The sequence below is a fragment of the Aptenodytes patagonicus genome, chromosome 1 (assembly GCF_965638725.1).
Source record: "Aptenodytes patagonicus chromosome 1, bAptPat1.pri.cur, whole genome shotgun sequence".
Classification (NCBI taxonomy): Eukaryota; Metazoa; Chordata; class Aves; order Sphenisciformes; family Spheniscidae; genus Aptenodytes; species Aptenodytes patagonicus.
In genome coordinates this window covers 183,433,975-183,452,895 of record NC_134949.1, presented here as the reverse complement: position 1 = coordinate 183,452,895, position 18,921 = coordinate 183,433,975, and the positions used below count along the sequence as shown (strand labels likewise).

Sequence of the window (18,921 nt, the reverse complement as noted above, 5' to 3'; positions counted from 1 at the left end):
TGGTATGTTGTATTTTGGTTTTCCAGTTACACCCATGTTTCCGATTCCTAATAATGTTCTGAAACTTCCACGGTGCAGTGTGGAAATTTTCCAGACTTCAACTCTGTCCAGAAGTTTAAACAAGAAGACTAATATTACAGAGCAGTAAGTTACAGAAAAACTCACAAAAATGCACCTAACCTTACAAGATTTTCTGAAAATCCGCACAGCAAAGACGAGGCACGCAATATAATTTATAGAAATAGTCATTAGGGAAGACCTGGTTTTGAGACATCACTTAGCTTTACATTAGATCAGCTTTAGACTGAGTTTTAATATTCTGAAACTTGTATACTGTACATGACATGAGGGTTATGTTTGTTTGGTTCATTTTTTAACTTATGTTCTTAGACAGTGTTCTGTTCCTGAAGAGAAAAAACACCTACGGAAGTGGAAAAGGAGTTATTACAACTGCTGCTTCCTCTGAAAAGATGCTGGAATTCAGTCTCTGACAGAAAGACTGCCTGTTATGGTAATGATAAGGAATCTTAGATAAATTAAGTTTCACCTGCATGCAAAGGGGAAATGCCTTTTTCTAAGCTCCACCAGAGTCTCCTCCAATGTAGTGTTTTTATGAAAAGACAAAAAGGCAATATCATTATCTGTATTTTTTCCCAGGAAAAAATGGAATAAGTAATGAAGAAATATAAAAAATAAAAAAAACCACAAATTAGTGAGGAAACTGGGACCCATCTACTTGGCATTTCAATATGCCTAAATGTGCTGAGATATAAGTTTTATTACAGTGTTGTGGCCCTGACAGCAAAGTTTGGGACATATAATCAAAACATGATATTTGAATAAAGAGGCAGCAGTACTTCTGAAATTAGTATCATTCCTGGTTTCCCAGCTTCTCTATCTATATTTATATACACCGAAACATACAAACGTGTATATGTTGAAATACGTAGATTCTTCACCTTTTAACACAAAAAAAAAAGGCATACTGAATTTTTCTGCTTAATTCAGGCCATAATCATATTTTCTTCAAAACTTTTAGCAGACAATGTTATCTGCATAATACTAGTCAGAGCACCTATCATCTGCTTGTAACAGAATGTACAAACCATCTGTTGGGTGGGTTTTTTTCAACTGCTGTTTTCATATGCTAACATAAAAAGCAAAACAAAATAAAAATCCTGAAGTCTATTTGAGCTTTTCCTACAGCACAGTAATCATGGGCGGCTCTGTTTAGACACAAACAGGCAAGAGAGAAAAACAAGCCCCTGAAGAGTAAAGTTATTTGACTTTACCTTGCAAAATAACATATGGCTAGATACGCCTGTTTTAATACAACAACTAGTCTGCAGGGAAGAAAAAAAAAAAAAGAGTTCTTCCCAAGATTCATTCTTGAGATTAATTAATCTTACTGTTTTTTAGTTTTCTATGTCTTTAACTTTTTCACTGATCTTTTCAAAATGTTATTCTGTTATACACAGGGGAATTATTTTCAATACCAGACAAAAGATTTAAGAAACATCTGTATCAGTTCTTAATCACTGAAATTTGGAAAGAAACCTTCCAACGATATTTCTCCTTCAGAAGGAAGCCTCTTAGAGGAGGGTTCATAAGACAAGGCAAATTCCTTCCTTTCTTAATTAGTCGCTGCCTTTTTTTCTACATAATTCCCAATCACCACTACAAAGGGAACAGGACACTTCAGACAGCAATCTCCTTGATTAGACAACCATGTTTGATTCTGCGAGTTACATTCTGAATGCTGTGTACTCTCTTATTATGAGAGTATGAAGAGCCTAGCACATAAAAAGATCTTATTTCAACTCTGCACTTTAGTAATGCTTGAAGCCTGTCATGAAAACAGTGTCACCTGAAGAGAAATCAACATAACCACTTAGATGGTGGTGAGACAGATGGTACTAGAGAATACTTAGTGCTATTAGGAAACTATACAAAACTACTTTTAAGTCTTTATTTTGTATCTAATTCACTATTTGTTTCTGGAAGCAAAAAAAATAATTATATTTTCCACAATCTTTTTAAGATGATACAATGAGAAATGTGACATTAAATGGGCTCACTGGGGGGGATATCAATGAAGATGGTGCACAAAAAGGAACACACTAAATTTCACATAATTAAAATTTTAGAATTTGAGGAACTAAACACACAAGTTTTGATTATACACTTTAACGTAATTTTTATGAGTACTGTGGATGAATTCATTTTACTATAACATTTATTTGAGGAAGATATAGGGTCTTGCCTTTAAGGACTCAGACTCAAACCAGCTAGTTTCAGTTTATAAATTTCCCCATGTAATTCAGTTATTTTTGCTTCAATGTTCTGTCTTAAAAAAACAGATAATAGTACTGGCATTTACTTCCAATTAATATAATTTCTTTAAACTCTAAGCTTTCTAAGATATGAGTATGTGCATATGTTAAATGCCTAGCATCATGGGGACTGATTTTGGTTATGCGTAGTCATGAGATTTGGCACACCACAGTACTCCAGTGGAAAAGCCAATCAAACGAGGAAGCCATAAAATATAAAGAGAGGATGTACTTAAATTACAAAAGATATATTCAAAGAATATTGTAAAAATGGGATGATAACAAAAAACTTTTAATCCCCATATGAAAGGTTAGAGTTTTTTTAAACTCTTTGTCAGCATCTGTAGCCAACTTTTCATAGAAAGATACTGACTGATAGTTTGTGAGAGATTATTTAATGCACCTCCTTTTTCAAGGCAAAAGGGCTGTCATGCTAAACATGTCATGCTTGACAGACATTTGTCTAACCTATTCTTCTAATCCCAGATATCAAATAGTCCACACCACTCCCAGGAAATACGTTCCTGTGCGTCAGTATCTGTAGAATCAGTTTCTTACTGATCATCTCATGTGTGATTTAAATCCTTTAAGTCTTTTCCAACGTTCCTTTCATAGGAAGAGTAGATGAATATTGTTATCAAATCCTAAAAAAAAAAAAAAAATTCTCTTTCCTATGGTAATCTTTTTTTGGTACAATGTGTTTCCTAAATTCTAGTGATTTTTTACCTAGAATTTCTCCAAACAACTCATGCCTTTCTTGACTGTCCTGGACAATATAGTAGAGCTGAGGCTCTACCAAAACTGATCAGAGAAGAGGAATTATTAAGTTGTTTTGCAGGCTATGTATGTTTATATATTCCTATGATTACATTTTAGCAGCAGCATGACATTGTTGACTCATATTTTACTTGCTGTTTACTAACTGCAAAACTTCTGCAGAACTGTTATCTAGACATTTGATCCCACTGGGTATCTGTGCTGATTATTCTTGTGACAGGATAGCAAGTAGAACTATTCCATATTCATCTTTTCAGAGGATGTCTCTGGTTTTTCAAGATTATTTTGCATTCTAATTCTCTCCTGTAACATACTGATGAATGCTCTAAGACTCTTTTCATCTTTATTTTTAAGAAGCATATGCTTTATTTCATTATTTAGCCATTAGTGACTACAATGAAAGTACTAGGCCCGAAAGAAACATATGAAGAATTCCAACTGATAAAACTATTGTTTCTAATTTTGCATGTGAACAAGGCTTTCCTCTTGCATCCCTTTTATACCAGTTTTCATAAATTCCATTTCCACCCCAGATGAACAGTGTACAGAAACATTCACTTCTGTTTAAATTTCAATCCTCTCAAAGACTACAGTATTTTCAAACAAAAGTCATTAATCTTCTAAATTAAAATAACAACAGTCAAGATATGCAAAACTCAATTCAGGAGGATTAATTATAATCAAATATGTTGGTGAAGGCATTGTTGATTAACAAACAATTATTTATTGAAGCCTTTTCTATTAAAAAAATCTTCTGAAATGTGGCAGTAGTTTGAAGTCCTCATGTCTGTCAATAGAAGACTAAAAAGATTTTAAAAAATTGTTCCCACTAACTGAAGATATTAAGAATTGTTTATTCCATATTCTTTACTTCTCTCTCCCCTTCTTTCTTCTTTCTCCTTTCTCCTTTCTTCTTCCTTGTTTTGAATCTTATATATTTTGAAATTGTGCTTACTATTGCTCTTTGGGGGGGGTATTTTGGGGTATTTTTGTTCTGAACTTCAGATAATTGATATAAAAAGTAGGTTATCATTGTGGATAAATTAATAATAAAATTTAAGACAAAACAACTGACAGACAAAAATTCAACTTGCACAAATAGAGCCACCAGACATTACACACAGAAGGTGTACCTTTAGCATGATGAGTAGTACTATAAAATTCTGTGATAAATCATTTTATAAAAATAATCTTTCAGACATTCACAAATGGTCATAATTCAATTGCATGCATAAAAATATAACAGTGCACATGGAGATTAATAATGAATGGATGTATACTAATATTATTCCAGATTCCAATTTATAAGTAGAGAAATAACAAGGGATTTGAGAAAAAGTGATGAACGAGGTCAGTCTGAAGGCCTGGATTAGTGACGCACCTAACCTGCCTAAAACATAAAAAGAACTTACATCTCCATAGGCAGCCAGAAGTCTATCTAAGAACAGAAAGTTGAGTATCTGAAGTTAAAGTGCTACATATTCTTGCAAATACAGATGCAGTGTTCTTTTTGTGTGTTTTCTCCATACTTGCCCAAGAAACATAAGACAACTTCCATGCCCTGAAAGAACTTCTTCATCGCTAAACTGTAAGATATTCTGGGAGGAGACAGCTTCAACGAAACCACACAGCACAACAAACCTATGCATTAGGTATGCATCCTATATTTTCTCTCTTTACATATTTCTACACCCTATTTCTAGGTATGAATCATTTACACAGTTGAAGAATCACTAGAAGAATTAGGAGCCAAAATAGGATTCAGTCCTAGGACTATATTCTGCAAAAAGGGTTTAAGTGTGTGATTATACCTGTTCAGATAAAAGGATCTTTGGTTTGGTTTGGTTTTGGGTTCCTCTTTGAGCTTTGCACAAAGCAACACTACAACAGCAGCAAAAACGATACCACAGGGACAAAGCAATGCTGCTTTTTCCATATGGTTAGAGTGGGAGGAAGGATAAAAACAGATGACAGGCAAATCCAAGCATTATAAAAGGTTGAACATTTTAATGTTGATAAGACATAGTAAAACAGAAAACTTGACCGATGCAGTTTAAAAAAGAATGAATGGCGGGTGATGCATTCCACACAGTGAATCCAGCTATTTATTAGACAATAAGAAAGTAAGTGCCTTAAATTCAGACAATCAGTTCAGTGTGATAAAGGTTATTGGTTTAGATTCAAGAAATAATTTTTTTAATGACCTTTTGAAAAAGACATTTCCATCTTTCAAACTCATTTTGAGATAATGGCAAATGCTGAAACAATGCCAAAGACCAAAAGAAAAAAATCTCTTATCTTCAACCAGATCTAATTTTAAATGTTTCATTTCTAATATTCAGTTTTAATATAACAAGCTGAAGCAAGTAATTCCAAACTGTGAAATACATACCACACTGAACTAAGTCTTAATTCCCTCTGCACACTTCTGTTGGTTTGTTTGTGAGAATTATATATTCATGCTCATCCTTTATTTTCCATTTTATTTCATTAATTAAAGTCAGTATTTTTCATGTGAAAAATATCATTAGCATGAACTCTTGTAAATTGATGTCTTTGGTCTGAGGTAAAAGCAGCTTCTGTATAGACACTAGGCCAGGATGAGTGTCTTCTGATTTCTGTAAGTTACCCCTAGGACCTAACGTCAATCTTTAAAGCCTCCAGACACATCAAAACAGCTGGGTCAAGTAGAACAGATCAAATTCCACATGAAGCAGTGAAAATGGAAATCTAGAGATGAGGATGTGCCTAGGTAAGTGAAAAGATGGATTCTGGATCCTAACTGCTAGAAAAGGTGTATGTGACACAGCCAAAACGTGGCAGAGAGATAGGCAGTAAAGGACTGAAGAGTGAAGACATAGGAGGTATGATTAGAAATGGGGTTTGGAAAACCAGGCTACGCATGACAATGACCTGTGATGTTCTGAATCTATATCTTTATGCCTACATAACTGTAATGCTGGTCTAAACTTACAATGATCCTCAGCATTGCCAGTACAAATACTCAAGACAAGTTGGAAATAGGAGATATGGAATTATAGTCATATACGTTACAGATAATATGGTATTTCTTGTAGTTGATAAAATAAATGAAAACTACAGGCAAGAACAACCTGATTACATTGAAAATATGCATTGAAATTTTCAGATAAATCTTAACATGAATTTTGGAGAAACTTACATCGTTTTGTTTATTCTGAAATGAAATGCTTTCATTTCTTATTTTGTAATAAATTAAAGAGCATTTTAAAAGTGTAAATGATGATAATGTTCTAATCTGTTATTACAGTTAAAATTAAGATTTTAAAGATATTTTGAAATAAAACATTGAAAAGATTAATAGAAAAAGATCTAAACAAAATTATAATCTTAAGTAAAACTGTTACAAAAAATCATATTTTACAATTTTGGATCTGTGTCTGGCTTAAATTATTGGTAAGCTATGATTTTTTGAAATAAAAATCAGAAATTTTAGGCACTACTGAAATTATATTTTTGGTAAAGTTTAGATTTTGGGGATTTTTTTTTTTTTTTAACCTATAGTACTAGGGATGACTAGATTGTTACTTATCTTTCTGTGAAAATTGCAGCAGTTCTCAACTTTTTACAGGGTAGATTTCCTTTTGGAAACTTTTGATGGCATATATCAAGCTATTTCCCTAGTGCAAATAGTTTATTTTAGGTCATCAATCCTGTATTCTTAAAAATTGTTAAAACACCACCAGGTAATTTGTATACTAGGAAATTCTACCAAAACACCACAGCATAATATTTAAGGAGCAGTTTTCAGCTAAAAAATGCAACTTTGAGATATAAAAGGAAAGAGAAATCCCTTAAGCCACTTGCAACAGGGTATAAAAAAATGTGTCACAAGGATAAGAAGTAGCTTTTAGAAAGCAACCACCACATGCTAAGAATATGTTAACCTATATGTAGCAGCACCATCCTTATGAATTTAGCACAGATTCCAACAATATGGTCTAATTTTTTTCCAGGTATACTATTTAAGGGAACTTCACTGCTCACAAAAATAGCATAGGGGAACCAACTATAATTCATTTATTAATAGCTGTGTAGGAATTCAAAGATTAAAAGTATGTGCATCTGAATAAATATATAAAATATGCATACATAAATGCATTTTTTATATATGTATGTATTACATTGTTTATATAAAGAGAGAAACACAGATCATACAGATTTAGATGTCTGTCTGCACATATAGACCTATATATGTCCATACTATTACCATTACAAAACTGTTTTTATCAGGGAAAAAAAAAAAGATATTCAAGCCACCAGTATTTCTGGAGGCTTACCTATGAAAGTTCAGCATCAATTAGATTTTCCAGAGGTAGTTGCTCTTCTCTGTACATGCTTTCTCTTTTACTATGGAAAGGCTGCACAGCATTTCCCTTTTCTAATGCTGTTTGATGTTACCCTTAAGACAACCATAGTTTCAGAGGTATTTTAGTGATTTAGCTACTCTCTGTGCAGCTGATATTTCCATTGCCAAATCTTTTCTTCATGTTGAATCTTTTGGAAATATTCTGGCAAAACAGTGCAAGCATTTCTGAAGGTAAGTCCGGAGGAAAAAAAAAAAGTTGGTTAGCCAATGTTTAAAGTACATGGATAACAACAAAAATAACTGTCACATCTTGCTTTCTAGTGGGTTGAGTGGGCCCATGTTTCAGAGCAGCACTCTCCCATTTATTAGGATGAGAGATATGCTCTTTACTAATGCTATGAAAATCTACCCAGATTTCATTAATTCTATTCTTTTAGAACAGTTTGAATTTGCAATGTAGACTTCAGATGATGTTCATTTTCTCAAATTTAATTGAACATTAAACATTTAAATTGAACATTTAAATCTGAACTAGCCACTTTAGACTACTGTTACACTCAATGAAGATAAATAGACATGTCTGGAACACAATTCACCTTATTCTAAAATGTGCATCTAAGAAAGAGATAAGATAAATCCTCATCACTGACAGAATTAATTACTCAAACTTAGGTGTCTTACTGACCCATTAAACATAGCAAATGGTACCATCAACTTGGCAGCAGTTGAGGAAACAGCTCAGAAGAACACAGTAAAAGTGGGAGCTGGGGAGAAAACACAGGAATGGGAATTCTATTAGAATTCCATTAAAACTGACAAAGGAGCTGGAGAAAGGTGTAAAGGATACTGAAATTCGAAGACAATAGTGGCAGAGAAACAGAAGAATGAGAGGTCTGACAAGCTGTTAAGGAACTAGGGGATAATTGGACTTGATTTGTGAAAGTATCTAGGACAAGATACAGCAAAGAATGGACAGTTCTGCATTAGAATAAGTAACCTCGTGAGTAAACCAAGGAAGCAGATCATAAGACAAGCCCGTAAAATCAAGTAACACTGTCTGGGTAAGGAACCTAGGATTTGAATACGGCAGCCAGGAATAGTTTGAGAATGTGGAAAGGAGAACAAGGCTAGGATAAGATCCAGAAGGAGAACACAAAATTAAGATAAAAAGGGTTTAAAGAGGATGAAACAAAAGGAAGTAAATTTGGGAGCACCAAGAAGAAAAGTGTATGAGTCTGTGCTTGCCACTGGGATTTCAAATGCAGCAGAAGATTCTGAAGACTTGCTATCCCTTCAGCTGTCGCATTCCCCAATCTTTCTGCACAGAGAGTATGCAATCACCATTGTAATTATCCACACAGGAAATAAGAACTTCCTTTTGCTGCCAGTTATTCTGTCAGTTCGAGTGGCAGTGGGATATACAGTGAATCCTCAACTTTCAGTCCTGCATCCTAGTGGTGGACAAAAGAAATGACAGCACGTGGAGTTCTGTGTTCTGCTTCCTTTGTTAAAAAACAAAACTGCTAAAAAAAACCATTAGAAATGCTGTTCTAGAAGTAGAAAAGCCAAAGACTTCACAGTTAGGAAATTCCAGAACTAGATTCTCCTTGTAGCTTTAATTTAATTCCATCTGTATATACATACAGTCTTTAGCTATATGATCACGCACTATTTTTATCACCGGATTCTTTTGCATCCCATGGACAGAACATATATCCTCTGAGAATGAATCAGAACTTTGGAGGAGAAAGGTCTTTGGTGTGTGTTGTGTATGAACCCTGCCTCTTTTGTTGTGAAAGTCAACAGTGTAAGTATAAAAGTATAAAAGTTATATAACCATTTTTAAAAGTTTCATAATTGAGTTGAAAAGACGTCTCACGGTAAAGACAAGCGAATTATTCTCTTCTGATTCCACAACCTCGAAATGCAGAGCTCTGTGTTCTACATTCCACCCCTAGCATTAAATTACATTCCTAACAGAGCAGTCTACATGAGATAGCCAAGTCAACGGAAGACATAAGCAGCTATAAGTTTGACATCTGTAGTATCTAATTTTAGGATGTGGCTATCACAGTAGTATCCACCATTCACATTTGGATAACTAAATAATATCAAGAGATTAGCATCTCAGAAAGGCCATAGCCACGTTCAGCTGAGAAAATACTTAAAGGTGTGAAAGCTCATAGGATAGACTAAGACATGGGAAGGTGCCTTGACTCCCCTTTTTGTAAGCTCAGGTACCGAAGTCAAAGCTGTAAGTGGGAAACTCCATTTACTTAGAAACCAGAGCCAAGAATCCTCTCTTGAGACTAGATACATGTACTGTACAACAGTACATCAAGTACTTAAGCTGTAAATTTTGATTACGATTTTATCTGCATTTTCTAAAACTATCAAAATATTTTCTCATTAAATTAGAAAGCTGCATTGAAATTCTTTCTCATCCTGACAGTTCTCAAACTCGTAACTTTCTATAGCAACATGCTAACCACAAGGTGGTAGGTTGCTAAGAGAAAAGGAGGAAGACTTGAAAGTGGGAGACGCTAATGCGCAAAAGCATCAAAATGCAAGATTTGTGGGATCAGAACAGAAAAATACAAAAGAAATACTTATCCAACAGTTTTGATGTTTTTTATGTTCCTGATTCTACTCTGATCATTATTATTGTTTCTTATCAAATAATTATTTAATTTAAATAAAGAGTTTTGAGCATAGAGACTTGTAAACTAAATTGCTCAGTTAATGTCTGAATTACAAAATCATGCTCTCACTTTTTAACCTTCTGGACTCCCATTAATACTGAATTTTTTACTTCCTAGTGACAAATTTGACAGAAACAGTAGAAAATGCTCTTTCCTCATGGCTTTTTCTGGTGAAGCAAGATATGAGAGTGAAACTCTGCTGTGTGAGGAGGGCACAGAAGTCAGCCCTTTCACTTCTTGCTTTACCGTACACTATTATGAAGTATCTAATGGTGGGAGGACTTGCTACCTTCTTTCAGAAGCTGTATTTTCAAATACTTGTATGTTTTATGAAAGACTTCTGCACTGTCAGTGCTTGTTTTATGTGGGCTAGGCATATCTAGCATATCCTTCTTGGAGCTGTCTCTTAAACAAAATGTTAATTGAATCCTGTATTCCTCATTCCTCTTGCACACAGCCAGAGGAGTCTGGGACTGGTCTGCAGAAGGGCTCATCATTTACGAGTGCAACCCAGAACACAGAAAGTAGTAGGAGAAAAATGCTATGTGCTCTGAAACCAGCAATTCAACTCTTTTTCGCTTTTATCTCTCTCTCCCTTTTACTCCTCCATTGTAAAATAGGACTGTTGTAAAGATAAATCCATGAATAGTTTGTGAGGCACACACTGAGTGTAGTGGTGAACAGTACTGAGGGGTGATGAGTAATTACATTTTCATAGGATTTGGACAGTGTAAAGCAAGCAAAGCATGCTACCATTCACTCAGGAAGGAGGAGAGAAAATACTGACTCTTTGCTTATTAAGTGAATACCATTCACGGTGAGGGTTGATTAATATGTCACATGTAAAAAGCTATCATGCTGATGCAAAAACTCCATTATTAACTCATAGGAGCTGATGGCTATATAGAAAATCTTAGCACTGGTATTTTCCAAGCGTTTTGTGGTCAATTTATAAATCTTAATTGTAAACTCATTATACAGATATTTTTTTCTTACAGCTTTTTCTTACAAAATTAAGATCAAAAGAGAACCTATGTTTAAATATCTACTGCAGTTATTGACAAATTTGTCATGCAAGCTCTAAAACAATTTGATATGCAAGTTTTCAAGCAATTTCAAGCAATCAAATACTGTTTTAACACTGTTCACTGTAAAACATTTTTTTGTTTTTACAAATACAACATGGAATGTAGAACAATTGTGTCAGTACTTTATATCATGTATGACGTCTAACCCTTCAGTCTTCTTAATGCCAATGGGACTATCTACATAACCTTATTTATGCATTTAAGTACCTGTACAATTAACGTGACAGGATGTTCTTTAGAAGCATACAAAAACAAATTAATAAAATAGAATGTACTTGTTATTACTCAACCATGCTCTCTCATTAAATAAATTCCATAATATCTAACAGAATTTTAAAAGTAAAATTAAGAATTCAAGATCATTCAGCTCAGCATTTAACTTAGATGTGAAAACAGAGCTAACTGCAAATCCACAAATAGCCAAAACCAGGAATTCTGCACATGAGATGGGCTGAAAAAGGATTCCAGTACAGAATTCATGTATCAAGCAGAGGGGAGCAACCAGAAAAAAAAAAAAAACAACCTCTTTTGGGGATACAAGGATCCCAAGTAGAAGCCAAAAGAAAAAGAAGTGTAATTTTCACTTGTACATACATATTAATTGTAGAAATAACAACAAATTTATTAATCCCAAGCATAAAACCAAAGCTGTCTTGTTGACCTGCTCCTCAGATTATGACCTACCACTGGGTTACTAGCTAATACTGCCCAGAGACCATTTGAAATATTGTGGATATGGTCTATATTGGAACATGTCCAAATGTTGAATTCTCACCATTTTCACAGAACAAAAATACTGTTTTCCGAGCAGTCCTAAAGTATTGAAGTAGTTCCTAAATATGTGCAGGACAAAATATTAAGGAGAGCCAGGAGTTAACAATTTTACACTCACTGTACCAAACATCCAGGTGTATGCCTAAAGGCTTGGTGGAAGTTCCAACATATTCGTCTGTTTATGTATTTGGTAGTATCTATCATTCAGGACTGAATGGTAGTTTACACATCCTATAGTCATAATAAAGTAAAGAAGTTGGCACCATTTATAAAAAGACTAATTTCTATAGAAGGAGTGAGACATAATTTGTCAGGACATTAGAAGACTGTTGGACCACAGAGCTTTCAAGCACAGCACTGCCATTTTTGCAGCACTTGACCACCTCTTGCCATAGCATTCAAAATTCATACAGGTAAATGAAAGGTTCTTAGATGGAAAAAGAGAAAGGAAAGTCTCAGACACTAAAACTGCCTTAAACATTTTCATATCTCAAAAGGTGGCATTTTCATTAATAACAAAATGGTATCTCCCTGCCTTAGTTATTTTAAATCTGAACAAATTTTAGCATATGCCTTCAACAAAACTATGAGCTACTGATGACTACATGTGTTGTTTCAGTAGCAATGAATGAAGAACATTGAATAAATGGATTATAAAAACCAAAGAGCAGTAAGAATAAATTATATATATATTATCACAGAGTACATATGCGATGAAGTAGCTCATTCTAGCAAGTCAACCCTTATGGACAAATCAAGCGGTGCCATTAAAATTCAGTAACCTTCTGTCAGTATGTAGATCTCTGAAGATTCTCAGATCAGTGACACACCTAATATAAAATCTGTAGAATAAGATTATATTTGTACCAGTTTTTAACCTCTTCTATTCAGTTCAGAAACCTCGAAGAGATACTTTTTATTTTACCTCTTTATAGTGTATCTCGATAATATTTTGTATTGAATCCTATGATAAGCATCTTCTTGTTGTTCACAACAGTAACTTCCAATGTTCATGAAAATTTCAGCATCGCTGACTTTTTCTTTAAAAATACACCCTAAGTCATTCATCAGCTATTCCACATTTGTTTAGATGATGTAGCTCCTATGAAATGAAATATGCTGACAAAACAATGAAGTTTCAAGTAGAGAATATATGCTTTAGGTCTCTATGAAAAAGCTTAACATACTCAAAGTTACAGGCACATGTATGTTTATCTACAGCCATATTAATCCAAACAAATGCACAGTGCTGTCTCTTTATCTCATAAAGTATTTAATACCATACACTTTACTTTCAATATGAAGAAGACAAATCATTCTTTTCTTTTCTGTTTAGAAATAGAACTATATATCTCCTTCCATAGAAAAAGTATTAAATGACAAGGGAAATGCAAATGAAATCATTTTAACCATAGGGAGGTGGGGGTAAGCATAGTTAAACGAATGAAGCATTTTATCCTCAGGATTATCTGTATCACAGTATTTCTAGAAGCTGTATGTTAGCTACATTTCCCTCTTCTAATGATTTTAATTTCTGTTTGAGCTGGGGAGGGAGGGGAGCGGGGACTGAGAAAGAAAAGCAATTCAACATTAAAATAAGTTTCATATAAAACACAAGCACCTGGATGTGTTTTGCTTTTTCTTACATCTTCTCAGGTATCATTCGGTTGATGACTCGTAAAACAAATTCTTATTTTTCTCTGAGGTAGGCTGTGACACGGTTTAGTTGCCGAGTTCCAGCAAAGCGGACGGTTTTACTTTCGAGCTTTCACCTGGCATCCCAATACTCAACACAACATCACCTCCCGCTAGGATTTTAATGAACTTCTGAGAAAGTTGGGTGGCGACGACCGCCAGCGCGGAGCGCCGGCTTTGAGAGGCGCCTGTGCCCGGGCCAGCCCCGCGGGCAGGGGCAGGGGCAGGGGGCAGAGGGCAGGGGCAGGACAGGGGCAGCGGCAGGGGCAGGACAGGGGCAGCGGCAGGGGCAGCGGCAGGGGCGGCGTCCCCTGCCCGCGGCACCCCGGCCCTGAGGCTGTCCGGTCTCGCCCGGGACCCTCGGGCAGCCCCCGCCGCCCTTCCGGCGCAGCGGGGCGCCCCTCCGCCCCCAAACCCTGCCATTTCAAACGGAGGAGCCCTCCTGCCCCCAGGCCCTACCACCCTCCCGCAACAACGCCCGCACGCTTGCCTATCTGCGCCCCCACCCCCGTCACTCCCAGCCACGGCCGGGAGCCCGTCCCCACGGCAATGACCCCCCGCGGTCCCCCGACCCGCGGACGCCGCGCAGGTTGCGCCGGAGCCGCCGCGCTTCCCTACCTGTGCCCGCTTCCGTCACCTGTTGCCCGGCTGCCTCCACCCGCGCAGCCCCCCGGCGCCTCCTCCCGCTCCGGCGGCGCCAGGGGCTTCTCCGGCTCCCGGGCCACCTCCATCCCGCCGGGCACCGCCTCCTCCTCCTCCTCCTCCTCCAGGGACTCCACGTAGAAGACGGTGCGGGGCGGCGGCGGCCCCGGCCCGTGCCCGTGCCCCAGCCCGTGCCCACCGCCCGGCCGGCCGCCGGCGGGCAGCAGCGTCCCGTTGGGCGGGCTGGCCGTGGTGGCCGCCGAGGAGGAGGCGGAGGAGGCGGATTTCTTCCAGAAGACGCTGTTGCCTCTCTCTTGGCTCTTCAGCAGACGGCTCTGGCTGGGCCCCCAGTGCTCGAAGCTGCTGTCGGGCGGCAGGCAGCCACCCCCCGCCGGGCCGCCCGCCGGCGAGGGGTGGCTGAACAGTTTCCAGCGGAGGCGCAGGATGTGCTTCACGTCGAAGTCTTTCCTGCCGGAGCCGGACATGGTGCCGCGGCGGGCGGGGGACGGGCGCGGGCTGAGGCGGGACTCACGGTGGCCGGGCAGGGCCGGGCGGCGGCGGCGGCAGCGCGGGGCGGCCCCGCTCCCGGCAGCGGCGGCGGCGGCGGCGGCTCCTCCGGGCAGCGCTGCGCCTGCAGGGCGAGGGGTGGTAGCCGCCGGGAGGAGAGAGATGCGCGCACACACCAGCGCAGAGAGAGAGGGAGGATGGATGGAGTGATGCACAGAGCCGAGAGGAGGTAGAGACACCCAGCAGGGAAGGGAGAAAGAGAGAGGGAGAGATGCCCAGAGCTGACGAGAATTGCACGGTGATCAGTGGAAAGGGGAGGAGAGAGAGGCAGAAATGAGAGACACCTCTCAGGGGAGACAGGCACTTGCGAGGGAAGAGCGGGTGAGGGAGGCTGCGAAGACGCGCTAATCTGATTAACGGGGGAGCGAGCGGAGCTACAGCCCGGAGAGGACCGGCGGCGGCAGCAGCCACACGGGGAGGCAGGTGGCTCTTCCTCAGTCTCTTAGAGCTCCGTGACCGAGTGCAGCCAGAGAGGGAAAAGTCACCTGGAAGCCTATCTCCACCTCCCACCTTCCCATCCCATTTCTCAGGGGAGTCCCATGCCTGCAGTTATCTGGGATGGCAAAGCCTGAGAGCTGGCACGGAAGGAAATCGGGGCTCCTTTATATATACTGTAGGTAGGAGGAAAAAAAAAAAAAAATCACGCCCGTGAGGCTGTCGAGGTCCTCACTGTACAGTTTTCTATCTATCTCGGCGCCTCTCACCAAGCCGCCCCCTCCCCCGCATGTGACGCAGATGTGCTCTGGGGCCATCAGTGTGAAGAGACAGAGGGAAAAAGAGATGCTTCAGTCTTCCTCATGCAAGTAAGTCGGCAGGTCACTAACTGTCCCTCATACCCTCCTCCTCCCTTCTCTCCAGTGCAGGTCTCCTCACCTTGGTATTTTGGGTTTGAGACCACTGTGTAATATGGGGAACAAAATAAAGTGCAACAGCAAATGCAGCAGCAGCAGTAAACACAAGAGCGTGAATCATAGGAGTGCAGACTTAATAGACTGCATGCAGACTGGATGAGGTTACAGGTTAACGATTTATTCTGCAGGCTCCATTCATTAGCCTGTTGGCTCAGTGTTGCTGTACCAGTAGAAAACACTGGCTAGAGGGACAGTGTGTCAAACAGAAATAGCACTACACATCTGCTTCTTACCTTTTATATCTGCTGTTAATGCAGTCTGACAGTGCGAAACCCAAGGGAGGTTCCTTCACAACAGAGAGATCTGCTTAGGAACATCTGCCCACTTGGGAGGGGTGTCACGAAGTACACTGTGCATCTGGGACATAATTACAGAATTAAAAGCTTCATGGAGGAATGTGGGAGAGGGGTACAGGGGCAGAACTACACTGCGTATCATCACCTGCTAGCTCATAAATCCCCATGCATGAAAAGTTGTCGGCAAATAAGATAATATACAGAATGCCTGCAATCCACTTGTACTTTAGAAAGTAGTATTTTAGAAGAAGATTCATCCCTAGGAAAACAATGAAAAAGATGGTATTTTCCTCTGGGTACTCTTTGCATTGGCCAGATTTACCCGTGCACCCATGAGCTATCAAAAGTTTGTTATACTAACTCTTTGTGAATTCAGGAAGTAAAGTTGAAGGAATTCTTTCCGTCAAGGTGGAATATTTTAACTCCTTATTCATAAAACACTATAGCTTGAAAATTCCTCCAGAGAAACACAGAAGTCAAACATTAATTAACAATTTTATTACCGTTTTATTTACTTTATCACTGAAGTATATTACTGTTTTATTTAGTTTATCACTGAAGTAGTGCTTCTGGGTACAAACCAATATTAGGTTTTGTGTTTTAACATTGATAAAGTTCTGGATTTAATAGAACAAGAAATTCATGACACAAAGTCTTACTTTCAAGGGAAGAAAAATTGCCACTGTGCATTTTAAATATTATTTTATGCCACAACAGCTGGACTGCAAACTCTCTAGTGCCTCAATTTCGCTCTGGGAATATATATAGAATATATATACTGAGAATAATAATAAAAAAAGACAAAAACCATTCTAAAGCAAACAGAAGAGACAGTTCATTTTTATCCAGGAACTGGTCTGAGTGAATATGTGCTGCTTGGGAGAGCAGCAGGAAGAAAAGCCTAAAAATCTTCATCTAGAATAAGACAGATGAAACTTTCATCATTTCAGAGACTTTAGAAATGCATCTCATGACAATATACGTGAAAACATCTATAGTGAATCCTGGTTACTTAATGTCTAGTTACAAGCTCTAAAAGATGTGGATATGTACATATAAAATAGCTTTAATCAACAAATACATAGATAGACAGTCTGCTATTTCTTCTGTATTTAATACCTCTTAACTGATTAGGAAAATTCAGAAATATTCTGATTTGAGGAGAATTACATAATTTCCTTGCCTTATTATAAATATTAGACATTTTAAAATCTGCATTAATATTTTAGTTGATCATTTGATGTGAACAGTTGATAGGTTAGATTTTCTAGCTTTACTTCTGTTACATAGATAAATATAAATGACAATACAGTCCAACAGAATTGTTCTTCTAAATATACTTTGGAGGTCACTCAATGAATATATTACAGTATCACCCAAGAAAGTCATTCATTTTTTTCCTCACCTTTCCAGTACAAACTAGCAAGCAATTACAAGGAAAAAAAGTAAAAAATATTTTAGGTTATTTGTTATTCATACTTTTTTTTATTTCAGTTATGTCAGTAACTGAAATAAATAGTCTTGGACTTTTTTTAAATAATTGAAATCTCAACTCTTCAATATATCGTGTATAGGCTTTGATATGCTTTTTGACATTACTTGATTCTTTCATATTTTAGTACATAAATATTTTTTGCAAGTAAGAGATGCATTAATTTGGTATGTAAACCTGATTTTTCGTGAATGAAGATGTACGAACACTTCTTTATCACAAAATGAAATCTGGAAAACTGTCTTGATTTTCTTAGTTCATATCACAGTCACAATTATTTTGTCAATGTAAACAAGAGCTACCCCCAAAAAGCTACACCGGAGAAGCAGCCATTGTCATTACATATATTTAATGAATAAATTGGTTTCCCAAGCATGAAGTAAAAGAATGAAACAGTTTGGTTTACTTAAGTTTTCATAGTTTCTTATCTTCATGTTTCCCTGTGAACACTTTTGACATATGCCAGTGAGGCAAAGAACATATTCTAGATTATTGCATGACAAGATGAACACAAAATGTCTTTTGAGTTTCAGTTGAAACTTCTGGTACATAAAAAGATTGACTTAACTCTATAGGTTGTCTAGACTTGCTTCTCCATCCAGGAGAAGAAAAAATGGTTCTCTACTGGAGTTCTAGGGACCTTGCTTATAGGAATTACAATAAAATAATTAGTTTACTAGTCAAATATGTCTTAGTCGACTAACTCATATGGGGTTGACATAAACATACGAACAGAATTGTGAAAATACACGTCTCTAAGTTGTTGAAGGGAAACCTCTTGATGCCTAACAGCCTTCCATCCTTACCTTACACATCCCATGAAGTGTAGCCAAGATAATGATAAACGTGGGTAATCTGTCACGTGTCTGTTGGTTGCACACTGGAACATAGTGTATTGCATTGTATTTTTGTTTATGAAACAGCACGTTTCTGAACTTCCTCACCTGTTGTAGTTTCTCCAGATTATTCATAACCAGTCAAATCTTGAATAATTTTACAGACTTTGCTTAAAAGTGCCCATGAATTTTTTCTTTATCTATTAGTTAAGCAAACAGATGAAAGTGGTTAATCTCTATGTCCCTGTTATGAGTCAGATTCCTGATACTTTCCCTCTGTGTTTTTTGTTTTTCTAATGCTCTTCAAGTGAATTAAATTCACGTAGTCGTGTCCCTAAGGGAGTCTCATGCTCATGTTTTGTAGGAAAAATGGCTTAGATATATATATTCTTTTAATAAATTCTCCAAGTAGTAAAAAGCACTTCCAAAGAGAAGAACCTTGAAGTAAGTATCCAAACTG

General features: G+C 37.8%; 1 protein-coding gene across 1 annotated transcript in view; it reads right to left on the bottom strand.

Moving 5' to 3' along the window:
* Positions 1-14,844, bottom strand: part of KLHL1 (kelch like family member 1) — a 266,155-nt gene extending 251,311 nt beyond the window's left edge. The window contains exon 1 of the mRNA XM_076363042.1: positions 14,336-14,844. Coding sequence (XP_076219157.1) covers positions 14,336-14,844 — 509 coding nt within the window. The remainder of the gene's footprint in view (positions 1-14,335) is intronic.
* Positions 14,845-18,921: the final 4,077 nt, after the last annotated feature.